The sequence below is a fragment of the Oratosquilla oratoria genome, chromosome 20, assembly GCF_046742065.1.
Source record: "Oratosquilla oratoria isolate Oo_2021 chromosome 20, ASM4674206v1, whole genome shotgun sequence".
Taxonomy (NCBI): Eukaryota; Metazoa; Arthropoda; class Malacostraca; order Stomatopoda; family Squillidae; genus Oratosquilla; species Oratosquilla oratoria.
Genome location: NC_134796.1, coordinates 44,056,957 through 44,083,373, shown reverse-complemented (window position 1 = coordinate 44,083,373; position 26,417 = coordinate 44,056,957). Strand labels below are relative to the sequence as shown.

Below are 26,417 nucleotides of genomic sequence, written 5' to 3'. Positions count from 1 at the left end.
TAATTAGGAGTATGCTCGTTTGTATAATTCTGTTCTTAAAACCACCCTCCACTGACATTACGATCTTGAGAGGCAATTTAGCAAATTTGATGGCTTTTTCGGCAATAACCAGCGCTTTTACCCTTGAAGTTAATATTGCACGGTAGTGGTGGTTTCATAGAAAAAAAAAATTAAGGAAGGTAACTGAACGGAGGGACAGCAACCACTAAAAGAGACGAGCAACATTTTTTGAATGGAAGTCAGTCTTCACTCATAAAAAAACGTCCCGTGAGTTGGTTCGTCGGGATGGCATTAGCCAAAGAATGTCGACTACATAAAACATCCAGTCAGTTCCTCCAAATATATATTTAATGCTCAGTTTTAACCTCATAAATTCGCCAAAAATCATCAGCAAATAGTAGTATATATCTAGGAAGACTCTGAATCAGATCCATATACATTTCAGTTTGTTTTAACATATATGCTCATATTCATGTATTTATTCACTTATTTATTTATTATTTATGTATGTATTTATTCATTCATCTATTTACTTATTTACTTTATATGTATTTATTGGTGTGTTTATTTGTGTTTTTTATTAATTCATTTATTCATCTATTTTTTCAAACGTCGATATCGGGGACGGGTTGCATCACCTCAAAACTGCTGGTCTCCAGGATCCACCCGAACCTGCGGAATTGTCGAGGTGCTTCGACTACTCCCAATGCCAGTGCAATGGCTCCTCCTGGTGGACACAACCAGGTGGTGATGATGTACAACACCACGCTTTCAGCCCACCATTAATATCAACACCAGAACTAACACCATCGATGAAGCGGGATATAGCAGGCTCTCGTTGGACATTGTCGCCCAAGAACCTCTTGCATCATCGAGTGCATTCAGCGTCAAGCGTCAGCGCCATCGCCCGGGAGGATCCTGTCCGGAATCGGCCGGAGCGATGGAGACTTCGACGCCACAGTGCGTAGATCAGGTAGTCTCGACTTTTCCTCAGTCATTAGCCCCTTCGGCTTGATGTATTTCTTCATTTACCCCAAGTCCAACAGGACTGAACAGGATTGACAGACACTCCCTTTCTCCCCCCTCCTCCCTCTCCCTCGGACTGCGCGCGCGCACACACACACACACACACACACAGACACAGACACACACACACACACACACACACACACACACACACTTAGCATTTTCTCTCTAATACACACAATTTATAAAATTAAATTAAATCAAATTATTATTCGATTATCAGGTAATCAACTATTTACACCTTCCCATGTAAGATTTTACACCCGAGGTGTAAATTTACCCCTCGTTGAGAATCACTGGCGCAGATCGAGGAGTCCTTTCGAAAAGTGAGGCAACCAGGGCCTCAAGGCCTTCGTGGTTTTGGGGTGCAATGTCCGCCTCAGCCATTAGACTCCAACAGTTTTATGTCTCACCAATTTCTTCATCTATTTGCTTGACTATTTATCTACCGACTTATTCATTTATTATTCATTTGTTCATCAAATTATTGGTTTATGTATTTATCGAATGTCCGCATTTCACTGCTACTGTCGTATAGCTTACCGATTTGTTGATTTCTGTATTTACTTACTTATTTTCTCATTTGTCTATTTACCTGTCTATTCATATCTTCGTTTATCTACATGTTTATCTGTTTATTCGTACATTCATCTAATCATTTATTAATTTATTCAGTTGTTTGGCTTCAGTTATTCACTTGTTTAGCCATTCATGAATTTGTCCTTTCCTGTTTACTTTTTTGTTTATTTATTTATGGGTTCATTTTAGAAATATATGTAACAATTTGTATATCTACCTAATCCCTCACTGACACTAGTAAAGAATAAACGATATCTTGGGCGTAATATCTCATACGAGTAATTGATCCCTTTCCACGTTGAAGAATATTTCCCGCTGTAGGTATTTCATGAGCAAGACGAGGGGACCAGGACATCGATAAAGAGTCGGGCGGGATGTCTGAGGTCACGGGCACAGGGTAGAAGCAGGTAAGGACTACAACGTCGTCATCATGCCAGAGGGATAGGGCCATTCACGATCGATCCACTCGAGAGGACAACACTCTTGAGAAATGTCGATTTACTTAACGCCCAGCTATTCTATTCAGCTGAGATAGTGTCACCGTACTGAGTGTGTTGTTGTGGATCCTTCGGCAAGGGATTCTGGTCTTCCCTCGGAGGGAATACGGTAGTGCATCGCCCCGGGGTAGAAAGGTAACGGAAATACATCACAGGTAAACCATATGCAGTCAGTCTCCCACCTGACACGTCTTACGTCCTCAACAGGACTTACGTAAGAAGTGAGAGTTGCATTGACACGCCTGCGGTGACGTCAGGCAAGGCAGTCGTATATAAAGAGTGGTGAGCTGCACTCGAATGCACACAACATCGCAGATACTCGCATTTGCTGCCTCATCATGGTCTTCACTCTGGTAGGCTTGGTCGCACCTTGTTTACTCTTTACAGTTGTCATGAAATTATCTATGCTTTACTACACCGTTAAGGAAAAACTAGTGTAAAATCCTATGCTCCTCATGTTGCGAAATACATTTTTCATCTATTTGTTGGTTTTAGTTGAAATATGTTATCGTTTTTTCCCTTTTGCAGTCGGTCGTTCTGGCGTGCGCCGGACTTGCTCTGGCCTCTCGTCCCCCACCTTACGGACACCAACCCCGCCCCACTTACGGACACCAACCCCAGCCCGCTTACGGACATCACCCACCACCTTCCTACTGTGATCCCAAGGCCCGCCCTGCTTGTGCCGCCAGTTACAATATCACCTACTGCCTGGAGGATGAACAATACCCTGAGTATGAAATCAAGGGAGCCATCTCCGCAGACAACATCTTCGCCAAGAAATACCATGACGTCGCCGACCAGTCCGCCGACGACCTGGTCGAGATGATCACCAAGTACCAGGAGGAGGCCTTCGACTACTCCTTCTACACGGGGGCGTCGACCGGTGACTCTCCTTACGATGCCACTCACTGGAGTGGTCCCGAGGGCTACATCTGTCCCTCGGACGTGGCCTACGCCATGCCCAAACGCGCCCAGAACGTCGACGGCAATTGGAGGGTCATCGTCAACGACGTCCACTACTACACTCAGACGGCCCGTCTCGAGACGTGCCTGTACCCCGAGGCCGCGTGTCGTGCCCTCGCCCCCTGCTACCAGAGCCACTGTACCCAGAAGTACATCTACCACCGCCTCCTCTCCTTCGACCCATGCGACTCCTACAAGGGTCTCTTCATCGACATCTACAAGCTCCCCTCCGCCTGCTCCTGCCACGTGCCTCCTCACTAAGGAGTGTGCCACGTCGCAAGCAAGTCCGGATATCCTTTGTTGCTCCCCCTCTCCTGTCCCGACCACGCCAGATCGTCCGATAGAACAGCCCTCTGTAATTCCCCGCCCCGACTGCGGGTGAGAAGCCCCGAGATGACTGGAGAACTGCTTTCTTCACGTACCACCATCTAACCACACCAGGAACTCCCGGGACGCTCCCCGCTTCTCTTCTACTCAAATCCCCTTTTCCCATTCCTTCTCTTCTTTGACCATGTGAGTGCCAGATGCGAGAACTTATTACAATACTCATGTTCGAAATAAAACAAAAAATCTTACAACCCATATTAATTTCCTAAAGCTAAGGAAGGTACAAAGAAATATTGTATACTTCCTGGGTGCCAATCGTCAGGTCTCGGTATTTTGATAACCGTACGATAATACATACATCCTCTAATTTTTTTAGAGTTATGGTACATGATTTGGACTTCGTTCAGGAAATTACACAATTCAGATAAATATTTACTTAGAAGTGTTTTCTTTATGAACACTCATATAAGATTTCCGGTTAAGATATCCTACATACCTGTATTCAAATGTTCAATCTGACCGTTGATGTATATTAGCCGGTCAAAAATTTTACCTCGAGTTTTGTTGCCTTATTCATTTGCAAGAGATTTGGGTTATTTACAGTAGTAACTTTGGTAGTGTAATGCCGGCCATACACTATCATGTACACCTGACAGGTGAAAAGTTATGCCTGTCAGGTATGCCATGGATTCTCGAGAAGATGAGTTGTACTTTCTCTCCTTATTATCTCAGGCGACCTGACAACTGATCGAATTTTCATCAGTTGTCAGGTCGCCTGAGAGGCTAGTTTTTCCCGCCATACACTATCAGGTATACCTGACAGGCGTGACTGTTCAGGCGTACCTGTCAGGTGTACATGATAGTGTATGGCCGGCCTAAGGCACAAGCCAATCAGGAGCGGCGGTGAGGGTAGGTCGATCGGCCGCGGTCATTTAACTGCCTAGCTCCGTGAGGTCGACGCGCTTCCTGATCTGACCTCCTGTTGTCACCAGCAACCTCATGTACTGTGCCCCGCGGCTAATCACCTAATCTCATGTAGATGGCAGGACCTTCACAATATTTTACCCTAAACAAGGGTGTCGATTTTGCTGAATTTGTCTTTTTGGAGGTATGCTGGCTTGGGGCAATCTTTCGATACCCAGTCTTCCGCGCCCTTAATTCTGAGGAGGAAAGCCTTTTCATTTCATTGAATCACATCAAAGGAACCTGAGTAGGGCGGAGTGAGCGGCGGCGATCTGGCGTCATTCCTAAGGAAGACGTACTTCGATGAGTGTAGGTCCTTGGAGACGTATCGGCGGTTTGCTGGCTTGTAGGTCTGTCGGCAAGGGGTGAATTTTCCGCCAAAACGTTTGAGCCGATTGAGGTCCTCGTTAGGGGTTGTGTCGGGGAAAAACTCGCTTGTTATGGCGAGTCACCGTGAACCATTTCGGCGGGTGAGGCGTCGAAACTGTTCTTTGGTGAGGTCCGCAGGCTGAGTTGGACCCACGGAAGTTGTCTGCGCCATGATGCCTCGGTGTAACGGGACATCAGGGCGGCTTTCAGCGTTCTTTGCGGTCGTTTCACTATGCCGTTGGTTTCGGGGTTGTAAGGGGTGATGTGGTGGATGGTGGTACAGCGCAGCTGGTCCAGGGAAGTCCACAGTTATGAGGTGAATACAGTGCTACGGTCTGATGTGATGTGGTCAGGTAAGCCGAATTTGGCGATCCATGCGGATACAAGGGCGACAGCGCAAGAAGAGGCCATGGGTATTGCTACTGGCCAACGCGTTGAACGGTCGATTGCCGTGAATAGGTAGCGGTGTCACTCGGAGATGGGCAGGGGGCCCACGATGTCCACATGGATGGGGGCGAAACAAGTAGGGGTCAAACAAGATGATGCTCTCGCCCCTGTTCTATGGAACAGCTTTATATCCACCATAATGACCCTGGTGCAGGATACCTTAACTGTTGAGGATGGAGTACAGTTGGTAATCGGACTTGACAGTAGTCTTTTCAATATCCGTAGGCTACCAGACCCCCTCCCTAAAAGAAAAAAAAAAAAAAAAAAAAAGTCAGGTCATAGAACTTCAGTATGCCGACGAGGATACTCTCATTTCCCGTACAGCCTACTCAGTGCAACACATCTAAGATGTGTTTTCCAATACCTACAGAGTATTGGGACTTCAGGTGAATGCAAGAATAACCGAAATGAGAGTATGTGGAGCTGTATGTATCTCCACCTTCCTGTATGGCGCAGAGGCTTGGCCTCCGGAAATGCTTCCTTGAAACCATTCCAGTTTGTCTCGGAGCATCACACGGTGAGCCTGGCTCGCTACCCTGTTGCTTTCTCACTTCCCCCCTTCCCCGCAAGCAGACCAAGTTGGGACACGACTTGAAACACACAATCGTCACCTCCCTTGCAGTCTCGTCCCCTCCTCCTTTTCTCGCCCTTAGAGCGAGCCCTATCATAACATTGGCGCCCAAATTCATTACTAAATAAAAACCACTCTCTCTCCATCAGAGTTTGCTTCAACCAGCCTAACAGTTTACAATGGCAGCCATGGAATACTTGGAGGAGGAACAGTGTGTGAGGGAGCATCGGCAAGGGATTATCGATACCATTATAGGGTGCCTGAATATCTACTGAAATCATGCATAGAATAAAAAAAGGAAACTTACTGCGGAAGCCATTGTATGTAGCGCAGTTCGATTTTTTTCAACTGAGTAAACCCGTTTGCAACTTATCGCAATGTTTCTCAGTTGATTATCTTTCTGATATTTTTTCTCATCTGACAAAACTGTGACCAGAAAGGTCTCTCGATGGCATGTTTTGGCGTTGCAATCCATTGTAATTATATTCCAACGACAAACAGGTTAATTCAAATGAGATCTCACCATACTGAAGGGACGGAAACAAACACGATCGATCCCCTCGAAAGAACGACACTCTTGAGAAAGGTTGTTCTACTTAACCCCAAGATATTTTATGCATCCGAAGGAGTTTCACCATACTGAGAGGGTTCAACATCCTTCAGCACATAATTCTAGTCTTTCCTCAGACCGAACACGGTAGTGCATCACCCTGCGGGATAAAAGTAATGCTAATGGATCAGAGGACACCAAATGCAGTCAATCTCCCACCTGACACGTCTTACTTTCTCAACAAGACTTATGTAATAAGTGAGAGTTATATTCACACACATATGTCAGGCCAAGTAGTTGTATATAAAGACTGATTGGCCATATTCAAATACACACAACGCAGACACGCTTCATTATGGTCTTCACTCTGGTATGCCTTGTTTGCACCTTGTTTACTCGTTACAGTTGTCATAAGGTTATTCACATTTTACTTCACGCGTTGAGGAAATATGTGTGTGGAAACCTACTCTCTTCATGTTACGAGATACCATTTATTTTTTAATTTGAAATATGGCATAATTTTCTCCCTTATGCAGTGGGTCGTTCTGGCGTGCGCCGGACTTGTTCTGGCCACTCATCCCCCCACTTACGGACACCAACCCCAGCCCGCTTATGGACATCACCCACCACCTTCCTATTGTGATCCCAAGGCCCGCCCTGCTTGTGCCGCCACTTCCAATATCACCTACTGCCTGGAGGATGAACAATACCCTGAGTACGAAATCAAGGGAGCCATCTCCGCAGACAACGTCTTCGCCAAGAAATACCATGACATCGCTGACCAGTCCGCCGACGACCTGATCGACATGATCACCAAGGACCAGGAGGAGGCCTTCGACGACTCCTTCTATACGGGAGCGTCGACCGGTGACTCTCCTTACGATACCACTCACTGGAGTGGTCCCGAGGGCTACATCTGTCCCTCGGACGTGGCCTACGCCATGCCCAAGCGCGCCCAGAACGTCGACGGCAATTGGAGGGTCATCGTCAACGACGTCCACTACTACACTCAGACGGCCCGTCTCGAGACGTGCCTGTACCCCGATATTTCGTGCCGTGGCCTCGCTCCCTGCTACCATAGCCACTGCACCCAGAAGTACATCTACCATCGCCTCCTCTCCTACGACCCATGCGACTCCTACAAGGGTCTCTTCATCGATATCTACAAGCTTCCCTCCGCCTGCTCCTGCCTTTATCCTGGTCACGGTGGCAGGCCGCAAGCAAGTCCGGATGACCTTTGATGCTGACTTTCCATACTCCCCCTCTCCTGCTCCGACCACGTCAGATCGTCCGATATAACAATCCCCAATGATGTTCTACCCTGACCGCAGGTGAGAAGCCCCGAGATGACTGGAGAACTGCTTTCTTCACGTACCACCATCGAATCACACCAGGAACTCCCGGGACTCTCCCCGCTTCTCTTCTACTTAGATCCCCTTTTCCATTCCTTCTCTTCTTTGACCATGTGAGTGCCAGATGTGAGAACATGTTACATTATTCATATTCAAAATAAAGAAAATATAGTAAAAAGAATTTCACTTTCCTCCAGACTGTAGATTCTTAAGCCTACTGTCTCACGGTACCTTTGGCTAACCTTAACAATACCAGGAAGCTCCTTTTATCTGCCTCCCGTAGCCTACATTCTTCCTTTCTATTGCTACATGAATATCAACACTTCATTCACTTTGTATACCACTTATAATCTACAAAAACCTTTTATAAATGAAGACTTGACTTTTTTCCTTAGTCCAATCTACGTGCACCCTCGTTCATACAGGTTTATATCGCTGAGGTATTGCTTTCCCAACGGCAACCCTTTTTGTATGATATGCACTTATACTGTGTAATAGTTTCATTTGTGTTCTTTATTCGAAGAAATGAAAAGAAATAGATTGATGTAGGCCTACCAGGATATTTAGTAGTGCTGGGCATTACCGAACTGGTTGACGTATGACATCACATACACTACCTACGTAGACAAATCTACGCATTACACATAGATACATACTGGCTTAACCTAACATCACTATGCTGTGATAGGAAGTGAAATTGATTGTTCATTAAAAATAATGAATCAATAGATAAATAAAAAGTAATATTTTGTCCAGGTCTCTCTGTAGTGATTCACAATTTTTTTTCTGTACTTTCTTTAGTTGTTTTGCGTCGTCTGCAAAGAAATTCATATAGCATTCTACACCTTTATCCATGTCATTTATATACATAGCAAACATTATCGGAGCTAATACTAAACCCTGTGGGGCTCCACTTATCATTTCTTACCAGGTCGAGTTTATATCTCTAAAACCCCGTCTTGTTTTTCTCTCTTGAAAGAAATCTTCCATCCATTTCAATAATTTTCCTTGTATATCGAGTTTTCTTAATAGCTTTTTGTGTGGTACTTTATCAAATGGCTATTGTAAATCCAGGCAAGCACAATCTGCCCATCCATCCCTTTCTTGCATTATATCTATTAACCTCGAAAAAAATCAAGTTTGTAGCACATGATCCTCCTTGTCTAAAACCAAATTGTTTTGGATCCAGTATATTGTTTTCTCCCAGATGTTTAGTCCATCTACTTTTGATTACTTTTTTTTTTTTTTTTTTTACATATTTTAGCTATTGTACTTGTAAGGGAGACCGGTCTATAGTTTGATGGGTCTTCTTTGTCTCACCCTTTATATATTGGCACAATATTGGCATTTTTCCAGTCTTGTGGTACCTTTCCTTCTTTGAGTGAGCAATCTATTATCTTATACATTTTGTTCGTGTGTATGTGTGTGTGTGTGTGTGTGTGTTTGAGTTTCAAATCAGTTGGAGCGGAGGCATAAATGAAATGGCCTGAAACTATATTAACCCCTTTACTCCAACTCTGATTTTTTTTTTAAGCCAATGAAGCTACGACCCCATCGTTCGGCTTCCCCTGTTCGTAGAGGTTGTGGTGGTGGTGTGGGGGTGTTTTGATGGACTAAATTGCTCCCTACCATCATCATTCTTATGTAACCCTGGGCTCAAAGCAATGACAGCCCAACTGCTTCCTATAGTCATCATTCTTATGTAACCCTGGGCTCAAAGCACTGACAGACCAAACACAACTCTTCATTATTTTGTTCTATTCAAAATTGAATTTGGAATTCCAGAGCTCAAGCCTCATGTATGACTAGAGAATACTAAGTTTTTGAAACCCGAGCCCCTTGTTCGTTCATTCATTTATACACATGTCCATTGTAACATATGGGTGTGTTACTTGGGCAAGGTGACATAGGGAGAGTGTGATGCGCAGTTTCTTTGTTTACTTTATTCTAGTGCAGATACGAGCGTCAGAGGCAGACGTGGCGTGGTGGACCCCGAGGTGACGGGCCGAACGCGAAGGCCTAGTGACGTGTAACAAGTTGAGTACAGAGAACTAACTGACTAACTGAATGGTCTGCCCGCTCGGGGCGGGCAGTATATATCATTAAGGACTTGCTTAAAATGTGCCTAAGTACTCCAGGACTCGAGAGTAGTGGCCAGGTCTATATGGGGTGGAAAGTGATAGTTTACAAAGGCACGGAGCAGCCGTAAAAAAAATTATGTTCGCAATGGCTCTCGGATTAAATATACACACGTAAAGGCAAGTCGAGAAGTCCAATACCATAAAAACTATTAATATTCACCATCACCAATACAGTTAAATAAAGGTACATAGATACACTGGGACATAGTAATAAGATAACATATAATATACAATAAATACATAGCAAAAGACAAATGAAAAGAAGGGGGAGTTCCACTTCTACCAGGTACAAGAGTATGGGGGTACTTATTAATTGTAGACGGAATGAAGCTTGTCCTGGAAGAGAAGGCCGGTGGTCGGACGGCTGGTGAAACAGACTGGAACGGAGCGTATGGAGACCTTTGAAGCCACGGTTCTTGGATATCGGAGGGAATCTCGGGGAGCGAGTCTTGGAGAGCGAGTCTGGGTTCCGACGGGGGTGACCGCCCTTAAGTGGTCGAAGTGGACGGAGCTATGACGTGGCCTCGTCAGCTTCGAGTCCGGCTTGAAACAGGATCAAACCAACAACCCATTTAAGCTGGTAGCAACTTGTTGACTTGGGTGCAAGGGGTTGATAGGTCGTTTACGTGAGTCGTTGAATAGCCGTGGTTCGGGAGGTTGACAGAAGAAAATGACGGTGGTGACCAGTGACTATAACAATATACAAGGGACTCACCCGACGCCATGACCAGACGCGACCTAATTGCGGTGACCCTTTCTAGCCTTTCCGACCACTGAATCAGATCAACTGCCACACAACTCTACAATGCATAAACTTAGCACTTTAGGCACAAACATGCTTGTGGGGTACGTGTACACCACATCCACCATGTACAAAATTTGTAAACTCACACATATCCATCAAATGTAACTTGTGCCACAAATGGATCTACCAACACAATGAATGCACAGAGTTGAGACTGCAGCCACGACGCAACAACACGCAAAAAAAAAACCCACTAAATATATTACAGTGGAATCACACGCAGATGCCTCAGTTTCTACATAGACACTACATACGTACAGCACTAACAGATAAACGAAACTAACACTACAATCCACGCCACCCACATTAGCTGAATAAACACCCTTTTCCAACAAAAATGAAACTAAACAAACGCTAACAGACGCCAAAACAGAAATAAGCTCAAACCAATCGCAAATAAGGAAATACAACCTACAATATATTAGATATTTACATACTACACATGACATCCAAGAAAATATTTATAAACTACACGAAAATGCCAAGAAAAAAAAAACGTGGAGATCCTCGACATATACGAGTTTCCATTCGTTGACACAGCTGTGGAGGAGATATAATTTAAAAGACCAACAACAGATATATTACAAGATGTTAAAGAAAAAACAGAGCCCCAATTACATACCAGAGATAGCCACCCTAAAGAATGAGTAAATAAATACATGAATAAATCAATGGAGAAATGAATGAATATACTAAATTGAAAAAAAAATCAAACAATACGAGAAAATGAACTGCCACAGCAAGAAAAGACATCAGATGTGGTCATTGTTATTGGGAATCTTAGTGTTTACCTTAGTTCGGGAAACTTTACCTCAGTGTTATTTTCTTCGATTCAGGAATCTTTCCTGAAACTTTGAACCACGCCTATCGTAACTTTAAATAAGATACAATTAAACTCCCCTCCTCTTTCTTTTGTTTATTAAATCTATGTAACTATTTTGGTTCAATAAATCGGGAATTAACTTTGAGAAATTACTTAAAGTAAATACTAACCCGTGGCCTTCTGAGCTCTTTTCGAACTCGTAAGAGTCCCTTGGTATAATGTGCGCACTAAAGGCCCCTATACACTGTCAATCATGATTGTACAATATTCATGATTGCGCAAGCATATCCTGTGTGAGTGGGTGTGATTGAGTGTTTGCGCAGATGATTGAGGAATTTCCAACATGGTTTGATTTTGTAAGCTCAAGCATTGTAGTTACACCATCATGAATGATAGTGGCGATGGTTTCGCCAACAGCTCAGTCTTTCCTTTGTAGCCAAGAATGGCTATGCATGTAGCCACTTTACTCATTTTCACTCTACAAACTCCAAGAGGTAAATAATGATTGCTCAATCTTACTGAAAGTGTGTGGCCCAAACACTGCTTGCATAATCTCGATAACTGTGCAATCATGATTGACAATGTATAGGGGCCTTAACGTCGGAACAGTTGTTAGATTACCCTGAGTTCAGGACGAAGAAGGACTTCTCTTTTTTGGAAACCTTTAACCAAGGGATCACGTCTTCGGTTCAGAAGGCCTTCAAGATATCGTATTTCTAAAGCAACTACATTTAGAGAATCCACGCAGGTTACCGGTAGGTTCTCAAATGTATCACTGAAATGTTAAACCGTAGTTTTCATACAGAAAACTAATAAATGAGAAGAAGAAAACTGAGGAAAACATACATACACAAAAGACATACAAACATACATACATACATACTCAAAATTGAATCCACCCACTAAGCAGCTGAGTTGTCCATAGGAAATTACCATCACCAGAATTGCAATACTATGTCAGTACCTACAGTTAAAAAATCAAAATAGAGTATTGTATATCCGTAATCCTGATGAGAGAGAGAGAAAAAATAAGAATAAATAACAGCCTGTGGAGAGAGCCACAGCTCACTGAATGGGTGACAATATTAGAATAAGTACCCACTGATTAGAGATATTTCATATCATTCATACTTACATTCTATTTAAAGACTCTTCCCCCTCTGATCAGCCAAGTTAAGAGGCGATGTGACAAAAGTATTGGTAAAAAAAGTTCTGAATCCCCTAATTATTATTCTAAAACTACTACTGCAAATAACCCAGAGGTCTTCGAAATGAATCAGGCAACAAAACTCAAGTTCAGAATTTTGACCGGCTAATATCAACCAATGGTCAACTTGAACATTAGAATACAGGTATGTTGGATATCACGGAAATCTTTGTTGAGCGTTCATAAAGAAAACACTCTTAAGTAGATTATTATCTGAATTGTGTCATTTGCTAAACCATGTCAAAATCATGTATCATATCTCTGAAAACATTTGAAGATGTATGCATTAGCTTACGATTAACAAAACACCGGGGCCTGACGATTGGCATCCAGGAAGTAAACAGTATTTCTTTGTACCTTCCTTAAGGAACGGTTACACTAGTCAATGGGTGGGTTAGGTTCCGAGCCTAGGGATGGATTTCGTCCAACGTTGGAGGATTTGGGTTGGAATCCAAGCCCACGAACGCCCAACGCAATTCCGTTGTAGTCCACACCTCGGAAGAGAAGACGTCCGAGGGAAAGAAATTGACGATATATGATGATATTATTCATACTGTACCACATATCTAAAAATATATATATACAACTTATTCAGTAATAACAGATAAATCGTTTAACAGTATAAAATTATCTTGAAATAGAAAATGAATTTTATGGAATGTATATTGTGGCAATAATCAAATAGTCATCTGAATACTGCTGTATGTAAACATTCGTCATTTTTTTACGCGCGAAAATTCTTATCACCAGTTACTTCATAGCTACACTTTTCACCGTGATGGAGTGGAATACTGAAATTATCCATGTTCTAATAGAAAAGATACGACTACAAGAGGCGCTTTGAGATGTGAGGCATCCCGACTACATTAAGAAACAATGATAATATAATTTCTCGCATTGAGTCAGCCCTTCAATTACCATTTTCTATGGATGACAAATATCTTTTGCCTAGTGCTCGATAATCTATGTGTGTGTATTTACCTAATTGTAGTATACAGGAAAGGATCAACGCGTGTGTGTGTAAAAATATGCAAAGATCATCAGATATGCATTTTAGAGAGATCGCGAGTTGTTGAAAGTTATTTGGGATAAAATATTTGAGAAAGTGGCATAGGCATTGGATCTGCCAATGGGAGTTCTTCATCCTAGACAGAGGATGGGGCTTGTTGTAGCTCCTGTGGGTTATTGATATCCCCGTCTGGCGACATGTGGCAACTCACATGCCCGGGGTAGGCATGCATAGGTGCTTAGCAACAGTGCTTGAGTGAGAGACTAGAGGGGACGCAGAGTCACGCATGGGCGCTAGCTTTGACTCTGTTATTATATTGTACCTTCTTGTAACTGTGTTAGTGTTTAAGGCTGAATGTACTTAAGAACCTACAGTGTGTATTATTAGCCCTCGACCAACACACACATGGCGCAGTGAGATATATAACATTGTTAGTGCATACAGGGCAGTGCAACGCAATGAACTCAGCCTATACATGCATTATTCTGGTGTACCGTGTCCTGCATTATTTTGGTGTACCGTGACCCACATATCGTAATTGTGTGCGACAAGGGCTCACGAACGTGTGCAGTCCCAGTGACAGAGTTACACGCTCGCACGTACAACATAAGTGTTTCAAACGAAAAACCGGCATATGCAAGTGTTCGTTAGTGACTGGCAGTGCTCCGACGCCATATTGCGTTCATCCATGTGACGCGTTATGCGTATATGCGTGGAGCCTTCTCGTATAGTGTCTAGTGCTTACACGTGTGGTTTATAGTGCCTCCCCGTATAGTGTCGCAGTGCATTGTGAGTGGTATTTGTGAAAATCTTGCTGCCTCCTTGTCGGTAGGAGACGCTTGTATTGAACATTGGCAGGACGTGTGCGCGATACTTTCCCTCGCTTACACGCCCGCAGGCCTACTGGGCCCCAGGTACCCGCCAGCTTACGTACTCACCCGCTCATTACGGGTACTCATCCGCGCATTACGGGCCCACACTATTAGCTTTATTCTAGCGAAATGCCTAATACTCGTTCAGGAGCAGTCGAGCAGGAGGAGGAGGAAGAATTGCAGCCAGATCTTTCCGATGAGCAACAGGCCGCATCCTTCCCACCAACCACACCGACAGACATGCTTTCCCTCGTGAAATGGATTGAAGAGACGAGGTTAGCAGAAGACGAACGCAGACGACGAGAAGACCAGGCTAGATTTGAAGCTCTGCTCAAATTGATAAACCCGGAACGGCAACCCGCTCACTCTCCCCCAGAGCACCTTGCGGCCTCCGATGACATCCGTCATCGCCAGCCCCCGCTTCCTCCACCCACTCAAAAGGCCAATGCTCAGACGCCACCTCCACTTAAACCAGATGCCACCTACCAATTGTTCCGCGAATGGAAGCGACGTTGGCAAGATTACGCTACCATGGTCGACCTGTATAGCTTACCCCATGAGAAGCAGCTCATACAATTACGTATGTGTCTCACCCTTGAAACACAACGTGTCCTAGAGCATACCCTGCAAATACCTCCCTCTACAGACAAGACCGTCGATGAGGTGGTCGCTGCTCTGGAAGTACACATCAAGGGCTTGCGGAACGAGGCAATACGCAGGAGGGGATTGCTTAGCTGCAGGCAGATGGAAGGCGAAACATTTGCAGATTTCTACGTAAGGTTGCGTCGCAGTGCCGAGGAGATCGACATATGCCCTGGTAAATCGCCAATTTGCGAAGAGACTCAGTTGAAGTCGGTGATTATTATGGGCGTTCGGGATGATGAGTTGATTCAGCGACTCATATCCCTGGACGACAAGTGCTCACTGCAGGACATGGTCAATACATGCCGCTCCTATGAGGCAGCCAGGTGTGCTACGTCTGATATTCGTGCCCAACCTGCACAAGTAAGAGCATTGACCCACCACCAAAGAAGGAAGAAGCAGAAAAGTTTCCTCAGGCAAACCCCTAAGCAACCGACATCGAAGGCAACGGACCCATGCCAGTGCTGTGCTAGGCACCATGAGCCAGGAGCATGCCCTGCGGCTCAGGCTACCTGCCGCAACTGTGGTCGGCAGGGACACTTTCCTTCCACGATCAAATGTCCCGCTAGTAAGACCCAGTGCCGCCTCTGTTCCCGTATTGGTCACTTCGACACATATTGCAAGCAGGAGACTCGTCAGAAACACAAGCGAGGTGTTTCAGTCTCTGGCGGTGGACATGTTTCGGAACACCCGCCAACCCCACAGCCGTCCTGCCGTCGAGTGATGTCTCCTAGCCCCAGCCCTGCGGTGCCTCAACACGTCAGCGTCCTTATCACACACGGTGGTAAATCGTCATACTTGCAGATGATCCCAGACACCGGTGCGGATATCACTGTGATAGGACCACAGCACTTGAGAAACCTTTCCATTTCAACAAGGACACTACACGCTTCCCCGCAGACCACCACACTCACAGCCGACGGATCTGAAATGACTCCTGCCCTTGGCACGCTCACGGCTACCCTTACTTTAGGTAAGCGGTCGTGCTCTGCTCAGATCCGAGTACACAAGGACATCCAGACCCCACTCCTCTCCTTCAGCCACTGCAAGGCATTGGCCATCATTCCCAAGGAATTCCCTAAGCCAATATTGGAGGTGAAGCACGTTAAGAAGTGTGTGGAACTCCCATTCTCTGCCTCCACACCACCCTCAGACGTGAAGGAGTACTTCTTAAAGGAGTTTAAGGACGTTCTGGTGGCTAAAGCAGCTCTTCAGTCCACACCACTTAAGCCCATGGTGGGATCACCAATGCGAATCCACCTGAAGGATAATGCTGTGCCTTTTGCAATCCATACACCCCGGCAAATTCCCCTGGCTTTCAGAGACCACGTCAAGGACGAGCTCGAGTCCATGGTCTCTCAAGGGATTATTCGACCGGCTGGCGACGAACCTTCAGAATGGTGCCACCCACTTGTCGCCGTAGCTAAACCAAATGGAGGTGTGAGGATCACGACGGATCTGTCCAAACTTAACGCACAGGTGGCTCGCCCACCCCATCCGTCGCCCACACCCTTTGATGCTGTACGTAGCGTACCGACCTCAGCTCGTTACTTCACGACCATGGACGCTCTCTGCGGCTACTGGCAGATCGAACTCGCCGAAGAGGATAGACACCTTACCACCTTTATAACTCCACATGGTAGATTCCAATATTGCAGAGGACCAATGGGATTTGCAGCAACAGGCGATGCCTATTGCCTACGAGGTGACATTGCACTGCAAGGTGTCAAGAATTGCGTCAAAGTGGTGGACGACATCCTCCTTTACGATGCCGACTACACCACTCACCTTACCCGCATCCACCAAGTCCTCACCAGATGTCGTGAATTTGGCATCACCATTAATAAGGAAAAATTTAAGGTCGCCGCGCCTAAGGTGGATTTCTGCGGATTCACATTGTCAGTGGCAGGTATCGCTGCTGACCAAGACAAAGTGATTGCTATCAGGGACTTTCCAACTCCTGCAAATTTAACAGACCTTAGGTCCTTTATGGGTCTCGTTAACCAGTTGGCTGAATTCACCCCGGAGATATCCGCAGCTGCCCAACCTCTCCGGCCCCTGATGAGCCCTAAGAGACAATTTCTCTGGACACCGGATCATGACGAGGCATTCCGAAGGGTGAAAGCCGCCCTCATCGACCCCCCAATTCTCGCCTCATTCGATCCAACCCTGCCAACTATCCTCCAGACGGATGCATCTCGGCTTAACGGCATTGGTTTTGCATTACTACAGGACCACGGCAGCGGACGCCTACGCCTAATCCAATGCGGTTCCCGTTTCTTGACGGAGGCGGAGACTAGATATGCCACCATCGAGTTAGAATTACTCGCCGCCGTCTGGGCGATGCTCAAATGCAAATATTACTTGATGGGACTTCAGAATTTTACGTTGATGACCGACCATCGCCCCCTGGTTCCCATCCTGAACAGCTACACTTTGGACGCAGTGGAGAACCCACGTCTCCAGCGCCTGAAGGAGAAGGTGTCCCCATACATCTTCACAGCAGTATGGCGTGCCGGAAAGGATCTTCGCATCCCGGACGCCCTATCCCGTGCCCCAGTGAGCTACCCAGCGCCGGAAGACCACACACTCTGCACCGACTCCATTGCATCTCTACATACGATAGCCACGGTGAGAGCTGTGACAGAGTCCCACGTCGATGAAGATAGGACTCTGGAGGAGTTACGTGACTCAGCTAGGACCGACCCAGACTACGTCCAATTGCATCGCTGTGTGACGTCCGGATTCCCCTCGGACCGCTATGCCCTTCCTAGGCCCTTGCTCCCATACTGGAAAATTCGGGATAACCTCCATGCCGATGGTGACCTCGTCCTCTACGGCATGAGAATTGTGGTTCCTAACGCCCTTCGCCGCCGCATCCTGGCCCGTCTTCATGATAGCCACAGGGGCGTGGAGGCGACAAAACGTCGGGCAGGTCAAACTGTCTTCTGGCCAGGCATCAATTCGGACATTGCAAACACGGTCCAGTCGTGTGAACCCTGCCAGTATCTCCAACCTAGCCAGCAGAAGGAACCCATACTCAGCGACGACCACCCAACAAGGCCCTTTGAGTCGGTCTCAGCGGACTTCTTCTCCGTTGCAGGCAAGTCATTCCTTGTCATCGCTGACAGACTCTCCGGCTGGCCTGTGGTCGTCCCTTGCAAAGGCGATACGACGTCGTCCAACACCATCCGCATGTTCTGCAACTACTTCCGGGAGGTTGGTGTCCCCCTCCGCTTGCGAACAGACGGAGGCCCCCAGTTCACCAGCCAGGAGTTCAGGAGCTTTGCAGCACGATGGGGTGTGCGACACATTGTCACATCACCTCACTACCCGCAATCCAATGGCCATGCCGAGGCCGCTGTGAAGGCCATCAAGCACCTCATCCTCAAAGTGGCCCCTTCAGGCAACATAGATTGCGAGGAATTCGACCGAGGCCTCCTGGAACTTCGGAATACTCCCAACTTCACTGGTCGTTCCCCAGCTCAGGTGTTATATGGCCACCCCCTCCGCTCCTGCGTTCCGGCCCACCCAGATGCTTTCTCCACGGAGTGGCAAACCAAAGCGGAGGAATGTGACCGCCGCGCAGCAACCCAGGCCAAGGATGCTGCAGCTCGGTATGACAGCCATGCACGTGAACTCTCCAGGCTGTATATCGGCCAGCATGTTCGGCTCCAGGACCCGAAGACCCACCGCTGGGACAAGGTCGGCATTGTCATGCGCGTTGGCAAAGCCAGGACCTATGAAATACGCACCACAAGTGGCCGTGTGTTGCAGCGTAACCGCCACTTCTTGCGACCTGTCACCTGCACCCCTTCCCATCCACACGAGGCCCATAGCGAGGACCCGCCTGCTGATTTGCGTCGCTCCAAGAGACTCCAGCGCAGATTGTCCGCCCGTGACTAAAGTCTGCGGGCGCGAAAGGGGGAAGGGAGGTGTGGGTTATTGATATCCCCGTCTGGCGACATGTGGCAACTCACATGCCCGGGGTAGGCATGCATAGGTGCTTAGCAACAGTGCTTGAGTGAGAGACTAGAGGGGACGCAGAGTCACGCATGGGCGCTAGCTTTGACTCTGTTATTATATTGTACCTTCTTGTAACTGTGTTAGTGTTTAAGGCTGAATGTACTTAAGAACCTACAGTGTGTATTATTAGCCCTCGACCAACACACACAGCTCCCTTTACCCGTTTGGTGGGAATTTCTCTACACAGTAAGGTTAGACTTCCGTGTAACCACTCATGATAGTATGAACGAATGCAAAAGTTGGTCTGCAAGCATTTCGTCAACTAGTGTAACCTTACCTTTAGGTACAGAAAATTAATATGGGTTGTAAGATTTTTTTCTTTATTTCGAACATGAATATTGTAATAAGTTTTCGCATCTGGCACTCACATGGTCAAAGAAGAGAAGGAATGGAAAAGGGGATTTGAGTTGGAGAGAAGCGGGGAGCGTCCCGGGAGTTCCTGGTGTGGTTAGATGGTGGTACGTGAAGAAAGCAGTTCTCCAGTCATCTCGGGGCTTCTCACCCGCGGTCGGGGCGGGGAATTACAGAGGGTTGTTCTATCGGACGATCTGGCGTGGTCAGGACAAGAGAGGGGGAGCAACAAAGGATATCCGGACTTGCTTGCGACGTGGCGCACTCCTTAGTGAGGAGGAACGTGGCAGGAGCAGGCGGAGGGGAGCTTGTAGATGTCGATAAAGAGACCCTTGTAGGAGTCGCATGGGTCGAAGGAGAGGAGGCGGTGGTAGATGTACTTCTGGGTGCAGTGGCTCTGGTAGCAGGGGGCGAGGGCACGACACGCGGCCTCGGGGTACAGGCACGTCTCGAGACGGGCCGTCTGGGTGTAATAGTGGACGTCGTTGACGATGACCCTCCACTTGCCGTCGACGTTCTGGGCGCGTTTGGGCATGGCGTAGGCCACGTCCGAGGGACAGATGTAGCCCTCGGGACCACTCCAGTGGGTGGCATCGTAAGGAGAGTCACCGGTCGACGCCCCCGTGTAGAAGGAGTAGTCGAAGGCCTCCTCCTGGTACTTGGTGATCATCTCGACCAGGTCGTCGGCGGACTGGTCGGCGATGTCATGGTATTTCTTGGCGAAGATGTTGTCTGCGGAGATGGCTCCCTTGATTTCATACTCAGGGTATCGTTCATCCTCCAGGCAGTAGGTGATATTGGAAGTGGCGGCACAAGCAGGGCGGGCCTTGGGATCACAGTAGGAAGGTGGTGGGTGATGTCCGTAAGCGGGCTGGGGTTGGTGTCCGTAAGTGGGGCGGGGTTGATATCCGTTAGGTGGGGGGCGAGAGGCCAGAGCAAGTCCGGCGCACGCCAGAACGACCGACTGCAAAAGAGAGAAAACGATAACATGTTTCAAACATACAGAGTAGCTTCCCAGACTAACGTCTCCTCTGAAGGATAAGTAAACATTACATTATACAAATGGACACTGCGATAAGTAAACAAGGTGCGGTCAAGACATACTAGAGCGAGGACCATGATGGAGCAGCAAATGCGAGTGTCTGCGTTGTTGTGTGCATTTGAGTGCATCTCCCCACACTTTATATACAAGCGCCTTCCATGACGTCACCGCAGGCTTGAATGCAACTCTCACTTATGCAAATGTCGTTCAGGACGACGAAAGACGTGTTAGGTGATGACTAGAATGCGTTTGGCTTCCCGTCTTTTGCAACTTTGTTAATTTGGGAATGAATATATTTGTAGTTTTGCATCGCGCTTTCAAACGCATTTGTATTTGGCCTCTCAAAAGAGTATTTGATCCAAACCTGATCAGAGGAAAGAGTAGAATCTGATTCTAAATGTTGTACAGGTCACGTGTAGGTCATCAATACAGTGACGCCCTGGTCAGTTGTATAAAACAACGCAGCGTCAACCACATCGAATTCTGGAAAGTGCTTCACTCCGCAAGACTGGTGTTTGTGTTAGCAGTGAAGGCGAGCATCCCTAAGAGGAAACGTTTTATAAGTTATCCTTCTTCTGTAAGCTGAAATACTTAAATACAGAAATTCCTTTTCATCTTGGGTGAATGGATTGGGAAAATTGGAGAAGACGTGGGAATTACTCTAGTAACAAGGAAAAATTGCGCAACTTAGTTGAAAGGTGGATGAGGATAAAGTTGCTAAGAGAAGATGGAATTGGACGTCAAATGATACAAGACCAGAAGGACGAAAAGGAAAGATGTGGAAATACGCAGGTTTGGAGATACTAAAAAGGACGATATACCAACACACTGGAAGAACTCGGAAAAGACCAAATAATGCAGGACAGACAAGAATGGAGAAAGGCTGACCCAACTGACAGAGAATCATCTCTAACTGGGAGCAGATTAAGATGTTAGGATTGAAAAAATAAATCTTCCGGAAGAGAACTCATTAGGAATATGCTCGTTTTGGCAATAACGTGGTGGTATCAAAGAAATATAAAAAAAGAGATATTTAAGGAGGGTAACTGAACGGAGTACAAGCAATCCCAAAAGTGATGAGCGACATTTTTTGAGCGGAGGTCAGTTTTTATTCATAAAAGAATGTCCCGTGAGTTGGTTCGTCGGGATGGCATTAAGAGCCAAAGAATGTCGACTACATAAAACATCCAGTCAGTTCCTCCAAATAGAGATTTAATGCCCAGTTTTAGCTTCACAAGTTCGCCAAAATTCATCAACAAATAGTAGTGTCTATCCAAGAAGACTCTCAATCAGATCCATATACATTTCAATTTGTTTTGACATATATGCTCATGTTTATATATTTATGTATTTATTCACTTATTTATTTATCTATGTATTTGCTTATTCGTTTATCTATTTATCTATTTACTAGTTTATCTATCTATTAATTTATGTATTTATTCATTCATTTATCTATTCATCTATTTTTTTAAACGTCGATATCGGGGACGGGTTGCATCACCTCAAAACTGCTGGTCTCCAGGATCCACCCGAACCTGCGGAATTGTCGAGGTGCTTGGACTACTCCCAATGCCAGTGCAATGGCTCCTCCCGGTCAACACAACCAGGTGGTGATGATGTACAACACCACGCTTTCAGCCCACCATTAATATCAACACCAGAATTAACACCATCGATGAAGCCGAGTATAGCAGGCTGTCGTTGGACATTGTCGCCCAAGAACCTCTCGCATCATCGAGTGCATTCAGCGTCAAGCGTCAGCGCCATCGCCCGGGAAGATCCTGTCGGGAATCGGTCGGAGCGAAGGAGACTCCGACGCTAGAGTGCGTAGATCAAGGAGTCTCGACTTTCCCTCAGGCATTGACCCCCTTCGGCTTGATGTATTTCTTCACTTACCCACAGTCCAACAGGACTGAACAGGATTGACAGACACTCTCCCTTTCTCCCCCCTCCTACCTCTCTCCCTCGGACTGAACACACATACACACACACACACACACACACACACATTTTCTCTCTAATGTACACACAATTTATCAAATAAAATTAAATTGAATTATCATTCAATTATCAGGTAATCAACTATTTACCACTTCCTATGTAAGATTTTACCCCCCGAGGTGTAAATTTACCCCTGGTTGAGAATCACTGGCGCAGATCGAGAAGTCCTTTCGAAATGTGAGGCAACCAGGGCCTCAAGGCCTTTGTGGCTTTGGGGTGGAATGTCATCTATTTGCTTGACTATTTATCTACCGACTTATTCATTTATTTATTTGTTTATTTACTTATTGGTTTATGTATTTATCGAATGTCCGCATTTGACTGCTACTGTCGTATAGCTTAGCGATTTGTTGATTTCTGTATTTACTTACTTATTCTCTCATTTGTCTATTTACCTGTCTATCCATATCTTCGTTTATCTACATGTTTATCTGTTTATTCGTACATTCATCTAATCGTTTACTAATTTATTCAGTTGTTTGGTTTCAGTTATTCACTTGTTTAGCCATTCATGAATTTGTCTTCTACTGTTTACTTTTTTTTGTTTATTTATTTATGGGTTCATTTGTTCATTTTAGAGATATATGTAACAATTTGTATATCTACCCAATCCCTCACTGACACAAGTAAAGAATAAACTATATCTTGGGCGTAAAATCTCATACGAGTAATTGATCCCTTTCCACGTTGAAGAATATTCCCCGCTGTAGGTATTTCATGAGCAAGACGAGGGGACCAGGACAGCGATAAAGAGTCTGAGGTCACGGGCACAGGATAGAAGCAGGCAATCACTACAACGTCGTCATCATGCCAGAGGGATAGGGCCATTCACGATCGATCCACTCGAGAGGACAACACTCTTGAGAAATGTCGATTTACTTAACGCCCAGCTATTCTATTCAACTGAGGTAGCGTCACCGTACTGAGAGTGTTGTTGTGGATCCTTCGGCAAGGGATTCTGGTCTTCCCTCGGAGGGAACACGGTAGTGCATCGCCCCGGGGTAGAAAGGTAACGGAAATACATCACAGGGAAACCATATGCAGTCACTCTCCCACCTGACACATCTTTCGTCCTCAACAGGACTCACGTAAGAAGTGAGAGTTGCATTGACACGCCTGCGGTGACGTCAGGCAAGGCAGTCGTATATAAAGAGTGGTGAGCTGCACTCGAATGCACACAACATCGCAGACACTCGCATTTTCTGCCTCATCATGGTCTTCGCTCTGGTACGCTTGGTCGCACCTTGTTTACTCCTTACAGTTGTCATGAAATTATTTATGTTTTACTACACCGTTAATGAGAAAACTAGTGTAAAATCCTACGCTCCTCATGTTGCGAAATACATTTTTCATCTATTTGTTGGTTTTAGTTGAAATATGTTATCGTTTTCTCCCTTTTGCAGTCGGTCGTTCTGGCGTGCGCCGGACTTGCTCTGGCCTCTCGTCCCCCACCTTACGGACACCAACCCCGACCCACTTACGGACACCAACCCCAGCCCGCTTACGGACATCACCCACCACCTTCCTACTGTGATCCCAAGGCCCGCCCTGCTTGTGCCGCCACTTCCAATATCACCTACTGCCTGGAGGATGAACAATACCCTGAGTACGAAATCAAGGGAGCCATCTCCGCAGACAACATCTTCGCCAAGAAATACCATGACGTCGCCGACCAGTCCGCCGACGACCTGGTCGAGATGATCACCAAGTACCAGGAGGAGGCCTTCGACTACTCCTTCTACACGGGGGCGTCGACCGGTGACTCTCCTTACGATGCCACTCACTGGAGTGGTCCCGAGGGCTACATCTGTCCCTCGGATGTGGCCTACGCCATGCCCAAGCGCGCCCAGAACGTCGACGGCAATTGGAGGGTCATCGTCAACGACGTCCACTACTACACCCAGACAGCCCGTCTCGAGACGTGCCTGTACCCCGAGGCCGCGTGTCGTGCCCTCGCCCCCTGCTACCAGAGCCACTGCACCCAGAAGTACATCTACCACCGCCTCCTCTCCTTCGACCCATGCGACTCCTACAAGGGTCTCTTTATTGACATCTACAAGCTTCCCTCCGCCTGCTCCTGCCACGTGCCTCCTCACTAAGGAGTGTACCACGTCGCAATTAAGTCCAGATATCCTTTGTTGCTCCCCCTCTCCTGTTCCGACCACGCCAGATCGTCCGATAGAACAACCCTCTGTAATGCCCCGCCCCGAACGCGGGTGAGAAGCCCCGAGATGACTGGAGAACTGCTTTCTTCACGTACCACCATCTAACCACACCAGGAACTCCCGGGACGCTCCCCGCTTCTCTTCTACTTAAATCCCCTTTTCCCATTCCTTCTCTTCTTTGACCATGTGAGTGCCAGATGCGAGAACTTATTACAATACTCATGTTCGAAATAAAACAAAAAATCTTACACTTTCTATTAATTTCCTGCAGCTAAGGAAGGTACAAAGAAATATTGTATACTTCCTGGGTGCCAATCGTCAGGTCCCGGTATTTTGATAACCGTACGATAATACATACATCCTCTAATTTTTTCAGAATTATGGTACATGATTTGGATTTCGTTCAGGAAATTACACAATTTAGATAAAGATTTAGTAAAAAGTGTTTTCTTTATGAACACTCGTCTAAGATTTCCGTTTAAGATATCCTACATACCTGTATTCAAATGTTCAATCTGACCGTTGATGTATATTAGCCGGTCAAAAATTTGACCTCGAGTTTTGTTGCCTCATTCATTTGCAGGATATTTGGGTTATTTATAGTAGTAACTCTGGTAGTGTAAGGCACAAGCCAATCAGGAGCGGCGGTGAGGGTAGGTCGATCGGCCGCGGTCACTTAACTGCCTAGCTCCGTGAGGTCGACGCGCTTCCTGATCTGACCTCCTGTTGTCACCAGCAACCTCATGTACTGTGCCCCGCGGCTAATCACCTAATCTCATGTAGATGGCAGGACCTTCACAATATTTTACCCTAAACAAGGGTGTCGATTTTGCTGAGATAGCGGGCGGACTGTCCTTGAGAGCTGAATTTGTCTTTATGGAGGTATGCTGGCTTGGGACAATCTTTCGATACCCAGTCATCCGCGCCCGTAATTCTGAGGAGGAAGTTTTTTTCTTTTAGCTGAACCACTCCAAAGGGACCTGACTAGGGCAGAGTGAGCGGCAGCGATCTGGCGTCGTTTCTGAAGAAGACGTACTTTGATGAGTGTATGTCCTTGGAGGCGTATCGGCGGTTTGCTGGCTTGTAGGTCTGTCGGCAAGGGTTGAACTTTCCGACGATGTGCCTGAGCCGATTGAGGTCCTCGTTAGGGGTAGTGTCGGGGAAAAACTCGCCTGGTATGGCGAGGGAGTCGCCGTAAACCATTTCGGCGGGTGAGGCGTCGAAACCGTCCTTTGGTGAGGTCCGCAGGCTGAGTTGGACCCACGGAAGTTGTCTGCGCCATGATGCCTCTATACAACGGGACATCAGGGCGGCTTTCAGCGTTCTTTGCGGTCGTTTCACTTTGCCGTTGGTTTCGGGGTTGTAAGGGGTGATGTGGTGGTCCAGGGAAGTCCACAGTTATGAGGCGAATATAGTGCTACTGTCTGATGTGATGTGGTCAGATAAGCCGAATTTGGCGATCCATGCGGATACAAGGGCGACAGCGCAAGAGGAGGCCATGGGTATTGCTACTGGCCAACGCGTTGAACGGTCGATTGCCGTGAATAGGTAGCGGTGTCACTCGGAGATGGGCAGGGGACCCACGATGTCCACATATATGGAGGCGAGACAAGTACGGGTCAAACAAGGTGATGCTCTCGCCCCTGTTCTATTGAACAGCTTTATATCCACCATAATGACCCTGGT

The 26,417-nt window shown here is 46.5% G+C and overlaps 4 protein-coding genes across 4 annotated transcripts; 3 read left to right on the top strand and 1 right to left on the bottom strand.

Annotated features, from left to right (window-relative positions):
- Nucleotides 1–11: 11 nt before the first annotated feature.
- On the top strand, nucleotides 12–3,613 carry LOC143036282 (uncharacterized). The gene is made up of 3 exons (XM_076203530.1): nucleotides 12–17; nucleotides 776–973; nucleotides 2,598–3,613. Exons 1-3 carry the CDS (start codon nucleotides 12–14, stop codon nucleotides 3,324–3,326), a joined length of 933 nt encoding a protein of 310 aa, XP_076059645.1. The 3' UTR covers nucleotides 3,327–3,613.
- A 3,128-nt stretch (nucleotides 3,614–6,741) lies between these two features.
- On the top strand, nucleotides 6,742–7,533 carry LOC143036281 (neurotrophin 1-like). The gene has a single exon (XM_076203529.1). It carries the CDS (start codon nucleotides 6,742–6,744, stop codon nucleotides 7,531–7,533), a length of 792 nt encoding a protein of 263 aa, XP_076059644.1.
- A 12,009-nt stretch (nucleotides 7,534–19,542) lies between these two features.
- On the bottom strand, nucleotides 19,543–23,558 carry LOC143036280 (uncharacterized). Its single transcript, XM_076203528.1, has 2 exons — nucleotides 23,485–23,558; nucleotides 19,543–20,551 (listed from the first exon to the last, which is right to left on the bottom strand). The coding sequence occupies exons 1-2, from the start codon at nucleotides 23,556–23,558 to the stop codon at nucleotides 19,789–19,791; spliced, it is 837 nt and encodes a 278-aa protein (XP_076059643.1). The 3' UTR covers nucleotides 19,543–19,788.
- Nucleotides 23,559–23,755: 197 nt separating this feature from the next.
- LOC143036068 (neurotrophin 1-like) lies at nucleotides 23,756–24,947 on the top strand. The gene is made up of 2 exons (XM_076203324.1): nucleotides 23,756–23,793; nucleotides 23,970–24,947. Exons 1-2 carry the CDS (start codon nucleotides 23,779–23,781, stop codon nucleotides 24,663–24,665), a joined length of 711 nt encoding a protein of 236 aa, XP_076059439.1. The 5' UTR covers nucleotides 23,756–23,778; the 3' UTR covers nucleotides 24,666–24,947.
- Nucleotides 24,948–26,417: the final 1,470 nt, after the last annotated feature.

Bases quoted from the DNA above. Each gene is read 5' to 3' on its own strand.
- LOC143036281 (XM_076203529.1), top strand. From the start codon at position 6,742: ATGTGTGTGGAAACCTACTCTCTTCATGTTACGAGATACCATTTATTT.
- LOC143036280 (XM_076203528.1), bottom strand. From the start codon at position 23,558: ATGCACTACCGTGTTCCCTCCGAGGGAAGACCAGAATCCCTTGCCGAA. The intron at 20,552-23,484 runs GTGACGCTACCT...CTTATCCTTCAG, and splicing joins ACAACAACACTCTCAGTACG to AGGAGACGTTAGTCTGGGAA.
- LOC143036282 (XM_076203530.1), top strand. The intron at 974-2,597 runs GTAGTCTCGACT...TGTTGGTTTTAG, and splicing joins CGCCACAGTGCGTAGATCAG to TTGAAATATGTTATCGTTTT.